Raw genomic sequence first — 24,450 nt, 5'->3', positions numbered from 1 at the left:
AAACCGAAGCAAGTATTCTTTTGGCTGGGAACAGGACACAATCAGCACACCTGTACCCACGCACCTAGAGAGTCATATGTATAACTAAGCTCATGGAGGTTTACTGTCGCACAAGCTGATACTGTAGGATAGTACATCTATATAGCGAACGGTTGTTGTTGAACGAGATAGGCTTCCTCTTGGGCCAAATATGCACGCAAATGACCTTGGACTTATCTCGTTAGGGAGAAACAGTACAATGAGCTTCAAAATTTGAATATATTATTATCTCAACAAGTCCATTTTCTGGATATATGATGATAGTCATGACATTACTTTCTCAGTAATGTTGTCTGGAAGTATTAGAAGTTAAAATCCACCTCTGCAAATCCAATGACTTGGCTAGACGGCATTGGTCGATACACCTGCAGGTCAATGCAAGAAAATAAAAGATCTTCGTGTTAAGTGATCTCCAAAGGAGAGGTCCATGTTGATTCAACGGACAACATACGACAAGCTACGTGCGTAGTCGATGATGTTACTGTCCACCTTGACTTCACTCATACAGTAACGACAGTCCGGTCTGTCTACTTGTCCTGAAAAATCAAGTACTTAAGTCAGATCACGAAGCCTATGATGTCTACGCACCACACCGATCCATGGAACGCACCCCAAAAGATTCTCCGATCAAAGAGAAAACCCCACGTTGCCTAAAGACTGGTTCTAGACATGGCAACCCATGTCATCGGCGCTGCCATCCATGGATTATGGAACATTGTAATTTCCGCATTGTACCGGATACACATTCTTGATTTTTATCCCATTTTTCAATTGATTGATTGATCGATCGATCGATTCGACGGGTTTCGATTATTTATGCATGTGCTTTCAGAAACTTGTAAAATATGGATCATTTTCGTCCAACTTTGTGATTGATCAAATCAATGACATTCATCTTACGCAGCCAGAGTGAGACAATCATTCGGTCCGTGCATACGTAGATTAAGTCCAAAATGTGATGGAATCTGTTGTACTTCTGGACTCTGATAGAATCAGAATTCGAGAATTGAAGAGTCATTGACGTACTTTCAAAAGAAAATTGCTTACATGCATTGTTTTGACTTCGAGTCCTATTCATTGTTGGCTCTTAAATTGACAGGCCATTGGAACATTGAAATATCTCCTATCCGGGTCCAACCGAAACTCCGTGCAGATAACATAGGCAGATGGATTTGTAGTTCCCATCTCCCTATCATAACCCAGAACTTCTCCCCATAACAACAGAAAAAAAAAAATGAAAATTCAGAGACATTTAGTGGAGCTGTTGATTCCGTGCGCTTCCCGAATAAGTTATAATAATATAGATATTATTTTTCCTGCGGTGTATTCTGTTCTAGATTCTTCGGATAGCTCCCCCTATCACTGATCAGCCCACGCTCATGGCTTTGGATAATTCCCATTCATTGTTCCCCCAAAGAGTCAATGAGAATAAAGACAGCAAAGACAAAGGTTTGTACGTACCATAGTACCTCAATCTGAATAGTTGTGTGATAAAGAGAATTACTCGAAGAACAAGGGTCGTCCATTAGCTGCGTCAGGATGTCTCAGCCACTTTTCCTACCTGTCCTCGATATTCGATAATACGTTGTACGACGTTACGTACTCCGTCCGTTACGCGTGCGGACCGTTGAAAAACTCAATCATAGTCCGTAATCCCCTCGTTACGGGATATTTCGGTATTGGAAGAATGTGGCTGGTGGCTGAATGGATGGATCCATAATATGATAACAATGATAACATAACATAGTACATACTACTAGCAACTAGCTTTCAAGTTATCAAAGGAATCGATAGACCGAACTATTTTTAATAGCTCTTTATAGTACGGGCAGAACAGAACTATTTCTTTGATTCTGGACAAGTTGTTATTGTCAATAGTCTTGCCACAATGTGATTGGACATTACAATACGCAACGTGGCTGAAAATAAGGTAATCTCGGCCCGCCGGAGTAAGCCAAACCACCAATCAGACAGTTAATTTACTTGCTGATCGACAATTGGCCAACTCTGTTTCAACCCCTTGTTTCAGGCTTCCACTGGTAGCCGCTGACTCTGCCTGCAGTCAAAAATAGCAAAGCAGAGATCAGTACGAAGTATTCTGCAGCATTTGGCGCTCACTGGGCGTCAAGTTTCATCCAGTCTGCTCCAAGCCTTGTGTTTATGATTTCCCATTCTGTGGCGATAATGTTTCAAGGCCAAGCTCACCGTTCCCAAGGCCACATCGCAGCATCCGGTTCCTGAAACACAAGCGACTTTGATGGTGGCCGTATTTTGACCTGGTGGCTTGATTCGGTTGGTGCACAGCCATGATCCTGGACAGGCATCATGTCAGTACGTATGGATGGGTATATTGCAACTAGACTAGATGCAGTATTTGCTGTGTAGTATTCGGTCAGCACGATTCGTCAGGTGTTACCGCGAGTCGACGATGGATATTCGTTAGATTTATGAAGGACTGTATGGATGGTGACGTGGTATTTCTTCCAGACATGTTCATCAGTCTAATCTGGCATATTCTCGATATGACTCCTAGAAGTCATCAATGACGTTGTTGCTGTCACCCAACACACCTACGTAGCCGTGCCGGTCATCTCAGACATGCATCCAGTGCCATTCCTATTAAATGACGCCCGAGTTGATTGCAGACTCGTCTGTGCAGCTGGCTTTGAGACCTGGCCATCAAATGGTAACCACGTTGTCGTGAGGGACAGCGGGGTGATCTGGATGGTGGCCCAAGGCACCGAGAACTTGTTTCGAGATGGACCAATTCCTGTGCAGAGAGCGTGACTGTGGGCCACAGGGACGAAACAAAATAAATTGAGACTTATCGTAGTAGAGCAAGAGGGAAGGCGGTTAATTACTCCTCGCCCAAAAAGGAAGCAGTGACAGTCGGTTCCCAAAAAGGCAAGCGTGGCCCCACGGGGCAGACGCTACTGGAAGCCCCTGGGAACCGCCCTCTGAGTGGTCTATTTTATGCGCGGCACTGCTATTCATAGAACTCATAGAATTCATCGACAGAAACATCTCCCATCCCATGTCGGCAACAGAATAGCAAACCTGCTCTTATTTGATGATTCGTTGTATCACGTACAACATGACCCGGCTAAAAATTAAACAAATATGTTGGCACTAGCGCCTGCTCTCGTTGATCATCCAGTCAACTGCTCGCTCATCAGAATCCATCTCAACTTCATGTGGATACATATGGAGTACGTTCAACTCCGTACTAAAAACACGCCACTAATCACACGTTAGACGGTGCCGGTGAGCCGCTGTTTTTTCGAATCATGACTAGACTCGCAATAGTCAAGACCAAAGCTATGACCAAAGACATCCCCACGCAGCCCAAAATGCAAGATGCAATGCAATCCTCTCGTCCATCCCTGATCCTGTCCTTATATTACGTTTATGCGCCTACTACCTCCCCACTCTCTTTCTTCTCATCCATTCATTCACTCTTTTATTTATGTGCCGCTGTCTCTCATTTCTGTTTTCATCAGGCTCATATATCTTGTTCTTGTTTCTCATCTCCTGGTTGGAATCTTCAACCTCTTGAGTAGGCGTTTCGAGGAAGACTTTCGTTACTTTCCCCTCGAACTACGCGGCTCTTGATACCTTGTCGGTCACTCGCTTTCCCAAGGTTTGCCAATCGTTATAATCCCTTCTGAAGAACCTTCATCGCACCAAGAGTTGAAAGAGCACACAACTCGAAACCCTTAATCATAATGAAGGCATCTTCTCTTCTGGTGCTCCTCGCGGGCACTGCCTTTGCCGGTGCTGTCGACAAACGCCACTGGAAACCAGAAACCACACCATGTGATGATGACAAGCCTACTTCGACTCCTCAACCTCACTCTCAATGGCCTGGAACTGGTGGTTGGCAACCATCCTCTCAACCCTGGGGTCCTCCTCAGTCATCAGGTCCCAGCGAGAGCAACACTGTGGTTCCTGTGACTTCGCTTCCTTGGTCTCCTTCATCCGTCTCTCAGCCTGCTGGTCCAACAACAGTAGCTTCTTCTGCTCCTGGTGTTCCAAGCAATCCAGTTACTACCAAGACCTCGACTTATACCACCACAACCTGCCCAGTTGGCACGACTACGTTCACATCCGGCGCTAGCACCATTACTGCAGTCACCACTGGAACGACTACTATTGTTGTCACAGACACCGTTACATGCACAAAGGACGTCTGCCACCCACACACTCCTACTCCGGTGACTGTCTGGACTGAGACCTTCTCTACTGTCACTCGTACATACACCACGACCACATGCCCAGTCGGCACGACTACATTCACATCTGGCTCTGCCACCGTCACTGCAGTCACCACTGGAACTAGCACAATTGTCGTTACAGACACTGTGACTTGCACCAAGGATATCTGCCATCCTCACACTCCTACCGCAACCCCCAGCGTAACTCTTCCTAGTGTTGCAATCACTTCTGTCACTGGAACGACCGTCGTTACTGGGGGCTTTAGTTCTAGCACTCCTGCAATTCCTGGTGTTTCTAGCACCCCCGGAGTTCCTGACGTCTCAAGCACTCCTGGATTCCCCGGTGGTTCTAGCACTCCTGCAGTTCCTGGTGTCTCAAGTACTCCTGGATTCCCCGGTGGTTCTAGCACTTCTGGATTTCCCGGTGTCTCCTCCACTGCTACCGGTGTTTCTCCTACCACCGTTCCTGGCGGCTCCAGCGGTTCCAGCAGCGTCCCTCAGCGTCCCAGCACCACCCCATGCACTTCCGGCTCTGTGACAGTGGTTCCTGGTGGATCTTCATCTGTTCCTGGTATTAGCTCTGCACCTGCAACAACTGCCTCGGAAGGTATCACTACCAAGACTATCACTTATACGACAACTACCTGCCCAGTTGGAAGCACCACTTTCACTTCTGGAAGTAGCACCATTACTTCTGTGACAACTGGTACTAGCACTATTGTCGTGACAGCCACAGTGACCTGCACCAAAGAGGTCTGCCAACCGCACACACCCACTCCTACCAGCGTTGGTCCTACCAGCGTTGGTCCTACCACTGTCCCTGTTGTAACTGGCTCTGTGACCCCAACCGGACCAAGCCCTAGCTCAGTCGGACCTACCACTGTTGCTCCTTCCGGCCCAGCATCCGAAACTGTGACAACCAAGACTATCACCTTTGTGACCACGACTTGCCCTGTTGGAACTGCCACGATCACCTCTGGCTCCAGCACTATCACTTCGGTCACAACTGGCACTAGCAGCATCACTGTCACCCAGACTGTCACTTGCACGAAGGACGTTTGCCATCCACACACTGCTACTTCCACCATCCCTGGTGAGACCAGCCCAGTTACTGTTCCTGGTACTACTCCCACCTCAGTCGGCCCTACTTCCGTTGCTCCTTCGTCCGCTCCTGGCACCGGTACAGTCCCCGCTGGCACTGAGACCTCGCCCGCTTCTGGTTCTGGATCTACTACTGTTTCCGTACCCGCTGGCACTCAGACCTCGTCCGCTCCTGGCACCGGTACAGTCCCCGCTGGCACTGAGACCTCGCCCGCTTCTGGTTCTGGATCTACTACTGTTTCCGTACCCGCTGGCACTCAGACCTCGCCCGCTCCTGGCTCTGGATCTACTACTGTTTCTGTCCCCGGATCTGTAACAGTTCCAACCTCGGTTGGACCTACGACTGTGGCGCCTTCTGGACCAGCATCCGAGTCTGTTACCACGAAGACTATTACCTTCCTCACAACCACCTGCCCAGGTATGTATGATCCCGCTATTGAACAAGCACATGCTAATTGCAGTACAGTTGGAACCACTACTTTCACATCTGGATCAAGCACCATTACTTCTGTGACCACCGGAACAAGCAGCATTACCGTTACTCAAACCGTCACTTGCACCAAAGAGGTTTGCCAGCCGCACACAGCCACAACTGGTGTTCCAACCACTATTATCCCTACCTCTGTAGCCCCCACGACTGTTGTCCCTGGAACCAGCGTTCCTGGTGAAACTACCGTACCTGCTGGACCAACAGTTCCTGCTTCTACCATTACTGTTAGCCCCATCCCAGTACCATCTTCTGCAGGTGCAACTGGTGTGACATCAGTTCCTGAATCTGTGGTTACCAAGACCTTAACTTATACTACCACTACTTGCCCAGGTAATTTTTTTTTTTTTGCGCCTTCTAAATAGTGCTCGTTGCTGATTACGGACACAGTTCACACCACAACTTTCACCTCTGGCTCTAGCACAATCACCCAGCCAGTTACTGAGACCAGCTCCATTGTCGTGACACAGACTGTTACCTGCACTAAGGATGTTTGCCAGCCACACACCTCGGTCACTCCGACAACGGCAACTCCTACCCCTGTTCTCGTTACCTACACTTACACCACGACTACTTGCCCTGGTATGCTAGAGTTATCCTGAGCCACATTATCTCTTTCTAACTGTATGATAGTCACCTACGCAGCCACAACAAGCGGATCGTCTACCTTCACCATCCCCGTGACCGGAACAAGCACTATCACTGTTACTGCAGTGAGCACCTCAACCCCTCCGGTGGTTGTTCCTGGTACTACAATCGTCCCGGTTGTTCCCGTTGGTGGAACCACTTCCGTGGTTCCAGTTCCTGGCGGTGAATCCACTGTTGTCGTTCCAGTCCCAACTTCCATCTCACCCGAAGCTGTGAGCACTGTTGTTCCTCCTTACCCCGTTGGAGCATCAACCAGTTCCGCACCGGCTGGTCCTACAGCACCAGCATCAGCTGCTCCAACCTTCACTCCTTCTCCCTTCTCTAAGCCTGGTGCAACAACCACTAAACCCAGCAGCCCTCTCTACACCGGTGCCGCCTCAGCTGTCAAGGTTGGTAAGGCCGGCGTATTAGCTGGTGCCATCGCTATCTTGGCCTTGATTTAAACTGGAGTCGTCATGACTTCATTTTCTCTTCTACAAAATGTTACATACAACGTTACTCTGCCTTCGTTTCTTTTTTAAACATCTTTTTACGCTTAGAGTAGCGATTGGTTACGCTATTGTCTAATATCTATTCTCACTTCTAAACATGGCAGGTATGGTTGTTTTGTACGCTGTTCTTGGAAAGCTGTGTTCCAGCATTCATAAGTAACACTCATTACAACTTCAGTTTAGAAGCTTCCTTTTTCTGCGGTCTTATATGATCGAAAAACTTGTCACCTTCGAACCTGTACAATCCCTAGAACCTTCGAGTTTCGTTTATGTCTATGATATTGACTATGTTTGTGCTAGCTTTATGCATAAATAAATGATTTAACATTATTGCTTATTCATTGTAACTCATAATTCGTATCTATTAATATTCGTCAACAGTCACCAACCATTGCTAGACTGCCGCTCCAAAGCAAGCATGAGCAGGATTTCTGTAATCTAGAAGTGGATCCTCCATTCATGAATGTTGAAGTCTGATTAGGGCAACCCAACAACCTCATAATTCCAATTACACATCGACGAATCCGAACCCTCACTCAAAACATTCTTCGTCCCATTCGCCGACGCAACAATATCCCCCGTACTATCCAAGACTTGAATATATTGACCGCCACCAGCCTGCAGACCAGGCACAGACTCATAATTGAGTCCCTCAACCCCAGAAAATGTACCGATGAGTTGATTGTTACTATACACCTCGATCGTATACGGAGAAGAAGACGACGGTAAAATCACGGCAAAATTAATCGCATCCCGAGCCTGCTGATAATTCGTAATTGTGCTCGAGCAACTCGCGCTCGTGAGTAAGGTGCGATACCAAATCGCTCCCTCCGGATTCCCGCTCTCACTCACCATGGACGAAACCTCCGTCGCACCATTCTTAAACGCCGTAATAAAAGGCTTGATGACTTTCTGCCAACCGGTATGATCGAACCCATTTGCATAATCATCTTCATTCGTGCCTGCGATTTGCTCGGGCCAGAAGCTGCCGACGTAATGCGATTCGCCTGCATCGTTCCAGGTGATTACTTCGACGAAGTCGGGTTGTAGGGCTAGTATCTGGGCCATGCGTTCTGGTAAGTTTGTTTCGCCGATGCGGTACCAGTCTTGTCCTGAGCCGAGGTATTTGAATTGGAATGTTGATAGTGCTTTTCTCTTTGTATTAGCTCAACCGCCTAACACGACAAAAGATGGAAGGGGGCCTACGCATCATATAAACCTTCCCAGCAGCATGAGCCTGCTGAATCAAGCTCTCATCCACAGAATCACTAACATTCGCCGCCGTGCTGCCCGCACTAGGCCACGCACTCTCCCAACTAAACGCCCCATCCACAACAGGAAACGAATCGAAAAACCCCTGCGGAAAGCCAGACCAATCATCGAAATCAGGCACAAAGTACGGTGTCACACCACCAGTGACAAGAGGCTGAATAAATGAACTATCCCATGTCGCACTATCAATCGAGCCGCCGTCATATGTACTCACCCACGGCCTCCCGTCATCTGTGGTATAATATTGAGAGTGACTACTAAATTGCAGCAGGAAAGAGCCCAGACTAGCTACATCTAGGTTCCAGGACATGTCAAAAGATAAAAACATTTTGAAGTTTGTCCCCTGTGCAGCGTTGAGGAGGTAGTTGATTGCATCTGTGTTCCATGTATCGCTACTGCTGATGGTGTGTGTATTGAGTGCGAAACCGTCAAAGCCTGCGGCGATGGCATTGCTGATGTCTTGGGATGCTTCACTGGAAGTCATTGATCCAACCTGATACATTGTCAGATTGTAACTTTTTGTATACGTGGAGAATAGGTGTACCATGTAATGTGCAAACACGGCTTTGCCAGCCGAAAGCCGGGTTAGGGCTAAAAGGGCAACTAGAATGGACAGCATATCGGCCCCTGCTCTCTTACAGTTGAGTATATAGATTGATCATAAAAGGTCTCAAGTACCTATGAACCTCAACATGTAAAATAAAACCACTTTCTTCCAAGTCGCCTCTTGGACTAGGTAGTTTCATCTACTTATATGACTCGAGAGAGCTACCCCGCCCTGATACATTCACAGGAGTACATGTACAATCTATACTCACTCGAGCTTCGACGACTCATAATCCGTCATTGCATATATACCACGTCGTAACTATGCAGTGTTGGCCGAACCTGTGGTTCATGTTGGACTACGAGGTACAAATCTTGACTCTTGCGGTACAATCTCGTCAGCAGCGGATTGAACCGGTTAAGAACTGTTACATCACTAAGAAATAATGCTTTTAGTCTGTCTTATCTATTTTGAAACGAATAATTAACCCGCCAGAAGTGTGGGAGAATCACCGTGAAGCTACCCTAATAACTATACGGGTCGATTATCAGATTGGCTCGGCTTTACCGATTATCGACGTGAGGTTGCAAGTAGCTAATCTGTAGGGCGTCGTTAAGCTCGAACTATGTACATGGCTCGGTAAAGGCTAACTTGACAAGGTACACTATTCTTTCAAAAGAACCTGGTCAGTTGAACATGTCATGTTGCTGAGTGGGGGGCAATGCCCCTCCCATAAGGTCACATCGCACCTATTAGTACCTTGTACAAGACTCGGGATTAGGCGTCATCTTCTATATGTTGTCCTATCAGATCACGGCATGACTGTGGGTTGATCTTTGGCTTTCCTTGAATCTGCAATGACCGTGTTGTGTGGTTTATGTTACTGTACCTTGCCAAAAAAAAAAGGACATTTTGGGCGCTGCCATTTTCTACTGATGTTTGACTTAATAAGGAACAGAGTCCCAACTCGACTGGGAGGATTACGACATGCGGTAATTCTGTGCCATTATACAAGTGATTTCCATTGAGATATGAATAGAGGTGATGCGCCAACCTGGGATACTGGCGGCGGACTCTTTTTCCAGAACCCAAAAACGTTGATACGAAGTAAATAGAACTCGGAAGCTGTCCAGAATACCAACGTCGTCCGCAAAAAAAAAAGAGTTCAAGCCGATACCATCCAGACACAATTCTTGACCAATGTTCATCGAAGTTTCAAGAAGAGTTACTCTTGCGAAACCTCATACATACCCCAAACGACTGTTTAATAAGCATAAGAAACTCAGACCAACCTAAGTATTACACATGTCGATCTACAATCGGAAGAGCAGGGTTGCTTATTGTCCGATTTCTAGAAGTTGATCGACTCAGTTGGATGTAAAATAGGTAGTCGGTACTGTGATCTCACCAAAGCAAAGTGCTAAAAAAGGTTCGTGTGAAATGATCTCATGACCTTCAGTCCAGAAACATTGAGAACAATGGGAACTGTGGGAGCAGGTACTGGTACTACTTAGGTGCAACCGATGCAATGCGAAGGACGGGGTCTGTGTCCTCGTGATACAAACGGACGAACTGTCTCGGCTGGTGATACGTTGTGTACTGCGAGTGACAATGACTGAACAATGACTGTAGAATGGATATTTAAGACCTGAAAGAAGTCTGATATCTTGAGAACGTATATCCTGTCATGACTGCTAAGGTTCCTCGATGAGGAGGAAGGGGATCCCATCACCATAGTCCTAGCAGTATTTAAAATAGCACAAAATTTGCAACCTGACTCCATTGCGTGACAGTTTGTCCGGGTTGTGAGTTTCGGCTAGAGGAGGCTAATTGGTGTCAAGGTAGTGAAGTCCCTATTCAATTATTAGTATGGTATGAAATTGTTATCTTCGCGGTGAGCGTATCAACAATGCCTGGGTGATTTCCCAGGCTCATTCGACATGGAGTGGCTCGTCTCGTATGTGCCTCTTCTTGTTGTAGTGATTAAATCCCTAAAAACCAAACCCGAACATGACTTAAGCATTGCAGCTGTTGCGGCAGCATGCAAATGGATTGTTGAAGAACCGTACCCTGAAGTTGGTAATCGGTAAGTACGGCATTAAAAGTCTCGGCTCAATATACACCGGCATGAACTCTACCTGTGGCTATCGAAGTCGGGCCAGGAAAACTGTGATGATGAGACATCGAGCCGTCAATAACAGCGAGTAGAGCGAAAAATTGAAAGGAATCTAAAATATGGAACGAATAGGAATCTCAATTAGAAAGGAAAAAGGTTGAAATAGGAGACCACCTGGGCACCAACGGGCCGTCCGGACGATCGAAAACCGAGTACATAGTAGAGTGTTTATTGTGGCAGTTTAGACATACCTACATGACTACCTTGACGAGAAGGCTACTCAAAAAGGTGGTATAAACCTTTATGAGAAACTATGTCACCCTTTCCCGGGGTTGGTGCTCACGGGTCATATCAACATTTTTTCCAAATCGACATTTCGAATTTACATGGGAATCGCTAACAAATTCGAAAAATCAACTTTTTATAACCAGCTCTAATAACACACCACAACGCCATAATTATAAGATTTAACTTGAAAAAATAGAATCTATAGAGCCCAATAATTCATAATTTCCAATTATTTCCTAAATGTCTGTTTTGGTGAAAGCGTGGCCCTTTTGAGTGTGAAGTACCGCTGTTTTAAGTGTTGATTTCACCAGCTGGTCCCTCACCTAATCGTGGCCGCTTTTAAGGAACACGGAACCACCACTCGCATTCTCACTCTCTCACCATCTATCTCATCGCTTCCACTCTATCAGTTGCCAGAAAGAAATAGCATTCAACACAGATGGCGTGGCTACGATGCATTCTGTTCGACTCCGTGCAAATTGCGGTAATGCGCCTTTACCATTTTTTCTCCCTCAGTGGCTCGGTGACGCTGCTGGTGGGCCCTGGACCTGAACCGACTTCGACCATGCTTTTCTAGACGTACCGAATCGTGTCCGCTCGACGAAGGCCAGAAATGGCTTCATCTCCCATCTCTCTCGCTCGTGCTTAAATTCCCTGACTTTCCGCCATGCTGTCCTCACCATCTTCTTCCCTCCCACCTTCACGGACTCGTCGCTCCGCCTCCCCCTTCCCCGGAGCTATACTATTATCACTGTCGAATATGGGTCGTCGCAAGGCTCTGTGTACAGGTACACTGCAATCGGGAGGGTCTTACACAGGCTGGTCGGCTGCTGTTATCTGTTCCCGTGAGATCTTGCGACAGAAATATGATTAAGCTCGACTCGTGCGACGACGCTCTACGCTGAAACGACGAAATGCCACATCGAACGGATGGAGAAGTTGTTTACTGAGTCCGTAGTTTTTATTCTCATGGTATCAGAGTGCTGCTACCGAGTTCAGGTACTGCGCTATCTTCGATCTGGAACCCCGTGAGACACTGAGAGCATGTGAGACTGCCCGCATGGAGAATTTCCTTCACTGAATGGTGAGGACCTGCACGATCAAAAAAACTAGAACAGTCATAACCTACTAGCGTCAACTGAGTCAACTACACATTACTTGATGGCAATGCCGGATCGTACCGCAAACGCTGAAACAGATCTCGGTGGTAGGAGCCCTAGAAATGTCAATTACCTCCGTATGACTAGCTAGGCGCTGACTCTGACACAGTTCATTGAAGGACAGTTGACGAAATAATATGGCCTGGACAATATTCAAGCCGACCCGAAGCTACTGGAAGCCGATGAATTCATCGAGGTAGATTCAATATCACTGGGCTGCCGACATCAACATCTTCCCCAATGAAAGGCAGCCTAATGCATCCACCAGGTATTTACTGAGTCGTCACACGTATCACAACAAACGAAGGCTAGAAACTAGAATGTACGCCTTTAATTCATATCAGAACCTCTCGGTCAGGCTCTGTAAGTAATATTCACATTCAAGACAACCCTGAAGGTGCAAGTTAGTTTCACAAATCACTGTCAGCAAGGGATTTGTCATACTGCTCTCACAAATTCCTGCTTGAAGTCAAATCTATTAGTACAAATGAAGAGATTTGGAGAGTTCGTAGACACGATTATCGAAGGTACACAAGCACAGCTGACAATCCTTCAACTTGACCGTCATGTCTGATGAAAGCCTACTATTAACCCTGCTATGCTTCTTCAATCACGAGGCGTCTTTAAACGTACTCTTTCATGGGGTTTCATTGCGGAAGCATTAGACTAGACAGGGTGAAACCGAGAACATTGTATCGCTTTAAATGTTCGCTCCTTCATTCGGTTGTGATGTAAGATCTTGAGATCGAAGGAAGAGGCTTCTGATTGCTCTGCTAAACGACTAGATGGTCTTATAGTAAAGAGCTTGCGGTCTCCAAAATGAGGAAGTCGGCGAGGCAGCTGGCCGAAAATATGGCCTTGATGCTTGTGGGCGGCGGCTTCCAGTCATGTGCCATTTGGAAGTAAAAGTCGCAAACCCGTCGCGAGGCCCATGTGTCATGTCCCGTAATCTCAATCAGGTAACCGGCGTGGATGACTGTAAACAATTTGTGAGCCATTGAAATAAGTGATGATGAGGAGGATGATCATACACGACCACGACGTCGACTTCGACGTACGGTTCGCCCTGATTAATCAAGATTACCAAGACACAATGGAACATGCGATCTCAGCACCGCCTTCGCGCAAACGGAAAAGAGAAGATTCCGATGCGGTAGAAAACCCAGTACGTACTCAGCGTGCCCGCCAGTTCCGCACCTTATCAACATGAGGAACAATCCTACTGGCAATTTACGGCAAGAGGCTGACAATGATATATCAAAGCATAACGATTTTTAAGCCCAATTAAAGCAGGAAAAAAAAAAAAGAAAGGTGGCATGCAGGGCATTCAACAAGAGGTAACCAATGACGCTTCCCTCTCCATTTACCATTTATAATCATTTTGACCTCCTTTTCCATTGGACTCCCTTCTCAATCCCTGAACTGGCTGTCAGTCATACCCCCGGCCTTATCCAGTCCTCGTTTCTTTCTCTCGGCTGCGATGTAGGCCTTGACATTGTCTGAAGAAGCGAATCCCAGTCTCATCAACTTATCATCATGCTCAAATATATAGTCTTGTTGAGCTTCCAACAAACTTTCCCCCAATACTTCGCTAGCACTTTGAAGATAATCATAGGCATTTTCAATTTCTTCCTGCGCAAGAAACCGTTAACTTCCAAGGTTGTTATAAACCCGCATCAAGCAGGAATAAATAAAAGCACGGACAGCATCGTATCCCCCGAACTTGTGGAAATATAGATCGTCCCGATGGTTTTCGTAATCTTGGTAGTCTTTGAAGTTTACTCCCATACTATTGTGTCGTGGGCATATTGCAAAACACAAAATATCAATCTCCGGTTCGAATCGAGATGGTGAAATTCGCCGGATGACACAGCGACAAGCGAAATATCGGTGTGTTATATTCACGATCGGTTCCCACTTCAGAGTAAATCGACGGCAAATCAGGTCAACATGAGGTTGACGGGAATCTTCACTCTTTTTACCAGATATCTGTGGTAGCAAGTTGCCCTTTTTTTGTTGTGCTCACACCCACCGTATCAGGCCCATCGAAATCTTCAGGTCGATGATCATGATCCCTGCCATGATACATAAATATTGACGTGTCTTGCGGTTCGTAGGGGATATCGTCGGGCGCTACCCATCGAAGTGAAAGACTGCATGAGGAGCTTTTGTGTCTGGAATTGAAAGACGAGTAATCTGATGGGATTTTCGAGGCTAGGTAGAAAGTGGGCAACAATCGCTATATGTATAGTAGAACAAGGCTGGGTAGACCTGTCGATATCAGGCTGAGCATGCCTCGCCAAGCAGTAGAAAAGTCCATCATTCCATTGGCTATAGTTTGAATGAACTCTGGCTGATACAATCCTTTTGATCGATGGTCTCAAGTGCTATTGGCGGGTCGACCATGTACTGCGATGAGAGGCGCTTAGCAATACGAGCAGTGCATCTTGAGGAAGTGATGTTATTTAATCGATATTCCAGGATTGCCCGCCTTGCTCACGAGTCACGGCATTTAGAATCAATAATTACAGACTATTGCCCTACCGTTTCGCTGTTGGTACTAATTACTACCAGATTCATTTACAGCAAAGATGTTCGTGCATATCGATGCCCATCACAGCATGATTAGTAATTTAGCAATTATATGTTCTTATCAAAGTGGCCAGTTCCACGCTTTATCAACATGAGGAAGATTCTGTTGGAGCTTATTACCGGCTTCCCAGTTCGTTTATATGGCATACAACCCCATGCTTGGTAATGAGAACCTCTTGGAGAAGAAAAATGAACTTTCCAGATTTCAAGTCATCTATAATGTAAGCTGGTTCTTCCTCACGATCGCGTTGTATTTTCCTTCCATGAGCATTATCTAAGCTATGCGACAAACCCTGGTTGCTAGCATTCCATTGACTGACCTCGTCTATGCGAAATACGCTTTCACCGGATCTCCAATGGAACGCCGACTTTCTGGTGAACACGTCGAACCGCATCGCATTTCTGATTCAAGATGAAGTGCCTTTCATACATTTTATCCCAATCCCCTGGCCAATGGAGCTTTGATAAATTTCTAGATATATCCGATGTACGGAATGGTAATAAAGCTACGCTCAAATCGGCGATAACGGTGACCTTGAAACGTGTAATTGTTACAATCAATGCAAATATTTCAACTTCATGCTCCAATACACCTGAATAGAGCCTTGAGACCTTCCCGGAAAACGTTCTCTGAATCTCTTCGCTATCACAGACCATGATGAGCCATCTTCCTTCAAGTTCATCGGGTTCCCATGCTTTGCCCTTTCTGGACCTGATGGAAGTGACAAGTCTGCCGTTGGGGGTGGCTGGAGGTCGACAAAAATTTAAACGTCAAGTTCAAGTTGGAGGAATTCTCTCTGTGAAGGATGCAAATCGAGCTATTAAAAAGCGTGCTACGCAGGAGGAAAAGAAGGCTCAAAGAAAGGCTCTCAAAGAGCTACAAAAAGCCCCGTTAGGAGCAATGTCCTCTCCCCCCCTTGGGCTCTCAGCAAGCGGCGAGGTGGCCCTTGAGTAAATGTGTGGAGGAATATGGTTGACCCCATTTATCTGCGATCGTCTGATCAAAGATTAATTCGTGTTGTTGAGGATAATGTGTAATTTTGTTAGCTATTCCTATACAAATTATCATTTATTTGACAATTATCTGTGTGACGCATGGGTATACTAGTAAAATCTTTTATTCTGGTGAAAGTGATTCTGATATCCAGCCTGATTTCTCTCTATCAAGGCGTTTGGTGAATACACTACAAAATGACTTCGGAATCATTTAAAGTGACAGGGCAGACTTTTTGGCGGATAATGAGAAGAGAAAACACCTTTTATCATGAATGTGACTCGCAGGAAGTCAAAGGATTCACCTTGGTTGTGGAATAGGTATGATGGTCCGTTGAATCTTAATAGGGAAGTGATTACTCGCTTAATTCTCTTGCTCACTCGTATTGGATACTGCTCATGGATATGCTCTAGATTTTTTATTTGATTTATTTGTTTATTAGAAAGACCTCATTTCAAATTTTCTTTCAAAGATTCAAAGACAAAGTTCTATCTGTAGCCATAAGTGAAGGTTCTCCTAGACCTATCTTTCCATTGCCTGGACTTGAATAGAGAGAGATACAACCGAGAACTGCGATGACCGAACACATAAAAAATCCATTAGTACCTCCATCTCCAAGCTGGATTCTTCCAATCCATAACTTGCACCTCTTTAATAGACTTCCCCTCTAATGCAGAATCGACATCAACTCGCTCTCGCTTCGCATTATTCCATTTCATCCACACCAACAAGCCAATACTCAACAAAAAAGTGACACTTGCACAGGCCAGGTTCAGTCCATTACCAATATGATAATTAGGCGCATCAAAGGAAAGATAGCTCCATGTGCTGATCAAGCCTCCGATATTACCCATCATAACAACAGTGCCAATAGCACCGGATCGGGCAGTGTCAGATATCACGTTTGCAGACGCATTAGCATTGCAAAGTGCGCCAAATGCAAAAGACCCTGAGGCAACAAGGAAAGATGCACCGTAGCGAACGTGCGCATTTTCCGATCTGAGAAACATGGCATAGCCCACGATCATTAAGGGAGCCAAACAAATGCAGCAAATCATGCGGCGGTCTAGCTTCCAGCTTATAAATGGAACAAAAAGAGTGAAAAAGGCGCCGACGACATAAGGAGGCACGGTGTGCAACTGCTGTGAGATGACACTGGAATGAGGGTAGATTGTCCTGATGATGGTTGGTGCGAACACTGATAGGCCTTGCACGGTGACATTGTTTAACAGAAAGATCAAGCCAGTCGTCAAGGTTACTGGAGAGAAGATTCCGCGGAGGACTTTTCTGGTATCCAGTTGTTCAAGGACTTCAGTTGTGCCCACACGCTCGGACTTGACACGCGCAATAGCAAGATCTTTCTCGTCCTCGGTAAGCCAACGGGCTGTAGAAGGCCGATCGGTCATGGTAAAAAATCCAATGATGCCAAGGCCACATGTGATGATTCCTTCAATAGCAAAGATCATCCGCCATGTGTGCAGACTACCGACTGATTCCAGCTTCAGGATAGCCGATGCTAGTAGCCCTCCAAAGGCCCCCGCCAGGGGAGCCATGACGATGTAGCACGAAAGTCGAAACGCAAGCTCACTGCGACGATACCATCTCGACATGTAGTATGCAATCCCAGGAAACAGACCTGCTTCAAACATACCAAGTAAAAACCTGACTGCAGAAGCAGAATGTTTATTCTTGACAAATGCAGTTCCGAGACTAGTTATACCAAATCCTAAAGTTAATGCCGGAAGAAATCTGCCAGGGCCAATCCATTTGCACGCAATATTGGATGGAATTTCGAACACAATGTACGCAACGAAGAAGATGGTTAAGACAATATTATAGTCGTTTCCTTTCAAACCAAGATCTTTTTCGAACCCAGCTAATCTTGCGTTTCCGATGTTGGCACGATCGATAAAGCAGAAAAGGTAAAGGATGGCAACTGTTGGAATGACGAACAGATCGATTTTTCGCAACAGACGCTTTTCGGCAATAGGATCAAAATCAACAAGAGGCTGACCGTATCTATTGTAGCACTGTCAGCGGTCCGATTGCAGTCTTGCCTTGAATAAATTGTAATTTTCCTTACCTGTCAGTTGCTGCATGTCCTCTTTCGGCAGCATCATGTGCTTTGGCAATATGAAAACTTTCAGGTTTGTCTTCCTGAGCTACTCCTTTCTCGATATTTGATACATGAGACTCCATTATTCGTATGACTGTACGGTAGGATAAGCTGATGATGCGTATATTGGATACAAGACTTCCGAAATGTCGAGATTTGTGCAAGGAATCTCACACGGAATATAATCTTCTTCGGCTAATCCCAGCTCGTATGAGAGCTGTGCAAAGCTGGTATATTCATAATATAAGTTTTAACTACCTTTGTCAATGTGAGTATAACATATACAGTATCCGACCGAACACAACTACCGAACATCAAGACCTGTCAGCTGTTCCTATTTTACTCGCCGGTTACCAGTTCGTTGCCGCTGCCAAAATCCCGGGATTAAACTCTCATTGCTTTCGGATAGCAGTTCGCTCAATGTACATGCCTATAACCGTGTTTTATGCGGGGAAAAGACCTTACCCCAAGGTTTCCCCAGCCTTGAGAGGATGATCCGAGCCACAACCAGACCCCGAGAACTACTTATGTATATACTGTAGCTGTGACGTCCCCCGCTTTCATCAAATTCATGGCGTTTCCTTGGCTATTTTACTGCCAATTAGTTATAGGTAATCAAAGATGGCTTGGACCGAGATCAAAGCACATTGGGGACACGGGTTATGGATTAATCCAATTAGCATCAGGTGGTTCTCAGCTACGCCGCACATTGTACAATGCCGAGTAAGCCAAGGGACTCAGGACTTCTCCATGGGAGAAAAATACAAAAGCATGAAATTTTTATCCGCTCTGGTCAAGAAGAGCTGGGGTTCAATGCTATTCTCGACCTTCTCCTGAGTGCCGGTCCCCAGAAATACAGGACGTATACCGAAGCCACAACTCCTAGCGATACGAAGCCCAATATTGCAAAAGCCCAAGTAGTGCTGAGATTGTTGAACATTAGAATTCCTATACAGTTTCAGCTTGTTGAAAAGGGAGACTTTGGAACACTAGCGGATCGTGATATGTCCCATGGGGGTAGAATATTAAGTTTCTGGCCATATCCGAAAAGCTGTGGTGAGGATAGATATAGTCCTAGATGCTAGAAGAAAGTAACCCACGTACCTATATGCACACATGCCGCTGCCAATAATTGACTCGGGATGAGAAACGCGGCAATTGCACTGCCAGCCACATTCGGATAACTGTCTGTGATGTAATTCAAGATATTCAACCACAACAACGGATCTGTAACACCCAGAACGGTGCCTGCGATTACAGGAGACCAGTAAGATACACTCCCACTGGAAGTAAACGCAAACCAGAGCAAGGAGATAGGAAATCCCCACACAGTAATGAGGGATAGTAAGAAGCGGGCCTCGGGTCGTGCAATGCCATTGTTCTTCAATCGATCCCGCTTGTAGAGTGCTGTTTGGATGGGGACGAAAATAAGAAACATGATAACTGCTCCTGCTACAAAATTGAGATACGTCAAATTTGCGGCGATGACACTTGGAGGTCTGTATTAGTATGCTTTCCTGCCTTTTACGTCTCGATTTCCCCTCGATATTGAGAAGTTGATAGGAAAATGGGTCACATACGAGAGGTGATTATTGGCAACAAAAACATCAAAGACACCGTATAGATAAAGATAAAGTAGTCCGTATATGTAGCCGTTGAAAATCCCTAAGCATGTGACGATGGGTTCCGTCAATAAGATTCGAAAACACATGGTAGTAACAAACCGCATTTCCTTCAGTATAGCGATTCTCGTCTCTGCTATCTCTTTCTGCCGTTCGTCATTCTCAGAATGTGTTATCTGTGTCTGTGTCTGGGAGCGTTTCATCGCTCGTGAAATGACTATTCGGGGTAGCGTCTCTGGCAAAAAAGTCATTACCAGGACGAAAAATCCGGCAAGAATCACACTGTTAGGAGATGTAAGCTTCAAACCTCATCGTCATGTTGGTTGGTCTTTCAATGAGAGGACAACAAGATCATACTTAATCCAGAAGATCCAATTCAACCCCATATTAGGGTTGCTGACAATCCATTCACCAACAACTCCCCCCAAACTCGACCCCGTAGTCGAAGACATAATATACAACGCCAACGGCTGACTGGTATTATCCGCTTTACCAAAGAGATCAGCAATTGTACCGGCGACGTTCGAGAGTGCTGTGCTACAAGCAACTCCAGATAGCAGCATGAATATAATCATCATGGGTAGATTGACTGCTAGGGCGCACCCCTATTACGCATCTCATCAGGACCATTCAAACGCAGGTCAATTAATCATCTCGAGGAAAAACAGTCTTTTTACGAAACATACAATCTGACACAACCCATAAATCGCAATACTCCCAACATAAACCCATTTCCGACCCCCAATGTCGCTCAGCGGACCTAGAAACACAGGTCCAGCGGCATTCCCGACAATGAACATAGACTGTCCTAAAGCAATTACCTGCGTAGAACCGCCGAACTTCATGCGCAGCGGTGTTTGAGCGCTAATGTATGTCGTTGTAAGAAGCATTATGGCGACCTGTAGGAAGCAGTATATTATTGCAATGCACCATTTTTGCAATGTTGGCCAATGAGACGGGTGGTGGGTTTGGGCCGTAGAGACGCGGCTTAGAAGCCCTAACGTCGATGACGGTGAGGAAAGGCCTTCGGTATCGGTAGTTTTTCTGACATGGCGCATATTAGGGACGGTGTGGAGAGATCCTGAATCGATGATCTATGCTACTACAATATAAATCTGTTGAAAGTTTATTGCTAAGAGACAGTAGGTTCGTATAGCGGTCTACATAGAATAAAAGCGGATCTAAAACTACATTTTCTTGAGCGGAAAATTCCTGGACAAAAATTTAAATCTATTGGTGTGTAATACAGAAAAAAATGCACATCTCAGACAACACTGGCAATCAATTGGCTCAATTCCAAGCAATTTCCTAATTAGGAAATTGTAAAATTTACACAATCAGTCCAGCTTTCACCCTGAGATGACGATTTTTACAGTATAGTAGGTATATTCAACGCTTAAAAAATAGAAATAACATGAGAAATAACACATCTGGTACTGAAATCCATCAATGATCTACAAATCATGCATTGCAGGTGGATACGTTGACTTTGAATCAGCGTATCAATCTCTAGTAATCTAGTCGATAGTCATCGTACGTTGCACAAAAAGCCTTGGAATTCCTCTGTGGATCAATCACGATATGTCCATATTTTTGCAGATTCGAACCAGTGTAGTACACAGCAAGTGTTACGGGCTAGTCCCGTCTAATGCTCACTATAAGGGCATATTTTGAATATAAAACGTAACATGAGGAAAGGAAAGAGAAAGAAAACAACAAGTTTTTCACGCGCATACAATCTTATATAGGCAAGGGGAATTGGGAGCTTCCGACGGGCTTCTCTCTAGGAATAGCCTCATGTCCGGGGTTGCTGAGATTGTCGGGGCTGCCGGGGATCGGCAGAGAGCGCTATTGTCAATATCCGGCCGGATATTGGGTGTCCGTTCGTAATCTGGGAATAGCTTCATGTTCGGGGTTGCCGAACAATAATCTAGCGAAACTCTATATGTCAATATCCGTGAGGGCTTCGCCCGAACATGGTCATGAGGTCAGCTCATAACACAAGTATGCATACTGTACATACAGACTTTGGTGTTTCTACTTTTCCTACATCATGCAAGAAACACGTAGTAAAAACTGACCTTACCCAGTACATATAGCACATATTGAGCTTGGTCACTGGTCAGAATCGTGGTTACGCCCATATCCATCGGGTATCTGGGCAAATAGTGGCTATCTATTTGTATGGCGGCATATGCAGACCCGAATTCGACCAACGATCTCTAGATAGAAACCTAGGTAGGTCTCACGATACGCTGTATCAAGACAACATGATTAACCATACTAATCACCTTCCTCTATAGGCAGGTATATTTACTGTCTACTTGTGTAGGTCTCACGACAGGAGGCCATACCACGCTTACATCCTACATATGTAACTTAATGAATGTATTGTGCCACCTAAACCCTTATACCTTCCTCAGTATTGAATTGAAACCTTGGAAACATATGCGTCTTAATGGACAATTAGAGCATACCTAGGCCTAACATATCCTCAACTAATAGTCTTAGTACCAACAACTATCGTAGATGAACTCATCAAACCGAGTATATTCGTCATGACTGAATACCAAAGTTTGTAAAAGTGTGGCAAAGTAATAAGCACAACCTTGCAACAAGGGTAGGATAGATAAACAGAATGGAATAGAAAGAAAGCCTCTGAAAAAAGAAACCAACAACAATAAGCTTGAAACAAATGAAATTAATTACATGTCATTTCATTCATCACATTTGGGGTATTTTGTGCCCGGACTCCAAATATATATATTGTGTGTGTGTGTATATACACTGTGTATATGTGTATATATATATATAGAAAAATGAAGCAAACCAAATCGTAAGAGAAAATGGTTTCCAAAGAAAAGATTTATCGAAGAAGAAACTAACTGGCAGGTTCCGCCCTTAAGCGCATAGGCACGCCATTACGTCGATGTTGTTGTTGTTCTTGATGGCGTTGAACTTGAGTGCGAAGATTGTCGGCTTTTCTCCATAATTCTTCTCCCTTGTCGTCACAGATGGGCGATACCCATAAAACCGACTTGAGTATTTTCTTGACATCGGCCCAAGTTGAAAGATTCGTGGCAACGGCGACCTGGCTCAACATCGCAGCGAACCAGGTAACGGTCTCGGGTTTATTTGAGGCTATACCGCCAACAACCAAAGTCCAGACAAATAGCTCTGGAACGGTCTTCCAGGCCTTCGGCAGGGACTGGCTGAATAGAGCTTGTCGTAACTGTGCCGTCAACTGAGGGAAAGGCGCCATAGCGGGAACCAGCGGAAATATGGTGAGCAGACAATATACAAGCGTAGCGAGTCTGAGCGGTTCATAGGTTGGACAAACTTCGCTCATGCCCAACTCGTCTGCGGACGGCAAAGACAAAGCTCGGTGTTGGATCGAGTTACGGCGATCAGCCATAATAGGTGCATCGGAGCCGACAAAGGATCCAGCGAAAATGCCTTGAGTGTATAACTCAATGACAGCGTTATAGCTGTACATATCCTTAAATAGCGTAACAAGTTCGCTGGGAAGACCAAGTTCAACCATCTTGGGAAATTCACCTCCCTTGTACATTTCCAAAAGGAACTGAATAGGCTGAGGCCAGTCGGGTTGCTGGTGCCGCCCAGCGGTCTTGATGATTGGCGTGTAAGGGAAAAGTGGTTTGCGTAAGAACTTGGACGAAAACATGATCGTCGCTAGAGACATCATTTCGGCTAAACCGGCCATCTTAATAGCATCAATGCCACCACGAATTTCAAGTAATCGAATCAGACCCATGACGTGTACCTCGTCGTAATCAAGATATGAGTATATGTTTGCCCACTGTATATCGTTTAGAGGAGATTTGTGGTGGTCACGACCGGGTGAGAAGACCGCTTCGTCGTAACGGCTATAACCCATGAAAAACACGGCCATAAGCAGTTCATCTGTCTTTTGGGCCGCAGGGTCTTGTAAAGCCTGGTTAATCCTTCGTATGGATTCATTCTCTGCAACCATAATCTGTAGCATTTTCTGTCGTCTTTGTCTCGACGGCGTTCCACTTTGCATACGCTCGAGGACGAATTCATGACTCAGTGTACCATATAAAAATGCCGACAACAACGCGGGGCTGCGCAGCGCACTCGAAAGCCATATGTCAGATACTTTCGGCGCTTCGGCGCTCGGGTCCTGAGGCAACATTTTGGTCATCACAACGGAGGCGGCTGGAGACGTTAGCATACAATATAAGAATAGGTGATTATGGTAAACAGAACTAACAGTATTTCATTGTCCGTCGAACAATATCCTCTGGTATCTCTGTCCCAAAGACAGTCAACATAGGCGTCTTCAAGCCATGACTAAGTGGAGCCTTCAAATCGATGGTATCACATGATGATTCGCGCTTATATGGAACGAGTTCGGTGTCGGCCAGTGAAGTTCCCTCGTCTGTTATCGATGGGCTCTGTTGAGTGTCGAATTCTGATTTTACAACGACCTCTTTACTTTCGGGTGAGCTTGATAAAGGTGGGCTCTGGGGGTTTGGCCTTTCGTATGGTTTCGTTCTGCCACTTTCCTTGCTGCCGGCTTTGCGGCGCTTCCATATATATCGACCGGCATTTGCACGGATGAGCGTTCGGCTGGAGGAACTTTCTGTTCGTGACGAGGGATCGACCGTTATAAAGTTGAAACCGGCCGGAGCTGGATCGGGGGCAGACATGGGCGGAGTAGTACGACGAATGGATTCCGGCGTTAAAGCATTTGGTGTGAACGTGACGGGATTGTCCAT

The 24,450-nt window shown here is 45.7% G+C and overlaps 5 protein-coding genes across 5 annotated transcripts, besides 2 other annotated features; 1 reads left to right on the top strand and 4 right to left on the bottom strand.

Annotated features, from left to right (window-relative positions):
• Positions 1–809: 809 nt before the first annotated feature.
• Positions 810–836: a microsatellite.
• A 2,701-nt stretch (positions 837–3,537) lies between these two features.
• Positions 3,538–8,091, top strand: TSTA_042690 (uncharacterized protein). Its single transcript, XM_002484702.1, has 4 exons — positions 3,538–5,772; positions 5,821–6,174; positions 6,232–6,423; positions 6,475–8,091. Exons 1-4 carry the CDS (start codon positions 3,765–3,767, stop codon positions 6,930–6,932), a joined length of 3,012 nt encoding a protein of 1,003 aa, XP_002484747.1. The 5' UTR covers positions 3,538–3,764; the 3' UTR covers positions 6,933–8,091.
• TSTA_042680 (glucan endo-1,3-alpha-glucosidase agn1 precursor, putative) lies at positions 6,483–8,959 on the bottom strand. Its single transcript, XM_002484701.1, has 3 exons — positions 8,797–8,959; positions 8,187–8,745; positions 6,483–8,128 (listed from the first exon to the last, which is right to left on the bottom strand). Exons 1-3 carry the CDS (start codon positions 8,869–8,871, stop codon positions 7,458–7,460), a joined length of 1,305 nt encoding a protein of 434 aa, XP_002484746.1. The 5' UTR covers positions 8,872–8,959; the 3' UTR covers positions 6,483–7,457.
• A 7,589-nt stretch (positions 8,960–16,548) lies between these two features.
• Positions 16,549–18,148, bottom strand: TSTA_042670 (MFS transporter, putative; the record flags this gene model as incomplete). Its single annotated transcript, XM_002484700.1, has 2 exons — positions 16,549–17,968; positions 18,033–18,148. 2 exons carry the CDS (start codon positions 18,146–18,148, stop codon positions 16,549–16,551), a joined length of 1,536 nt encoding a protein of 511 aa, XP_002484745.1.
• Positions 18,149–18,399: 251 nt separating this feature from the next.
• TSTA_042660 (vitamin B6 transporter, putative) lies at positions 18,400–20,745 on the bottom strand (the record flags this gene model as incomplete). Its single annotated transcript, XM_002484699.1, has 7 exons — positions 18,400–18,495; positions 18,526–18,586; positions 18,893–19,013; positions 19,170–19,555; positions 19,646–19,969; positions 20,045–20,292; positions 20,374–20,745. 7 exons carry the CDS (start codon positions 20,743–20,745, stop codon positions 18,400–18,402), a joined length of 1,608 nt encoding a protein of 535 aa, XP_002484744.1.
• Positions 20,746–21,876: 1,131 nt separating this feature from the next.
• TSTA_042650 (uncharacterized protein) lies at positions 21,877–24,450 on the bottom strand (the record flags this gene model as incomplete). Its single annotated transcript, XM_002484698.1, has 2 exons — positions 21,877–23,887; positions 23,943–24,450. The coding sequence occupies 2 exons, from the start codon at positions 24,448–24,450 to the stop codon at positions 22,569–22,571; spliced, it is 1,827 nt and encodes a 608-aa protein (XP_002484743.1). The 3' UTR covers positions 21,877–22,568.
• Positions 22,445–22,501: a microsatellite.

This window comes from Talaromyces stipitatus, genomic scaffold (assembly GCF_000003125.1).
Source record: "Talaromyces stipitatus ATCC 10500 scf_1105507295515 genomic scaffold, whole genome shotgun sequence".
Lineage (NCBI taxonomy): Eukaryota > Fungi > Ascomycota > Eurotiomycetes > Eurotiales > Trichocomaceae > Talaromyces > Talaromyces stipitatus.
The sequence above is the reverse complement of the archived record's forward strand: the minus strand, read 5'-3'. Positions and strand labels throughout refer to the sequence as shown.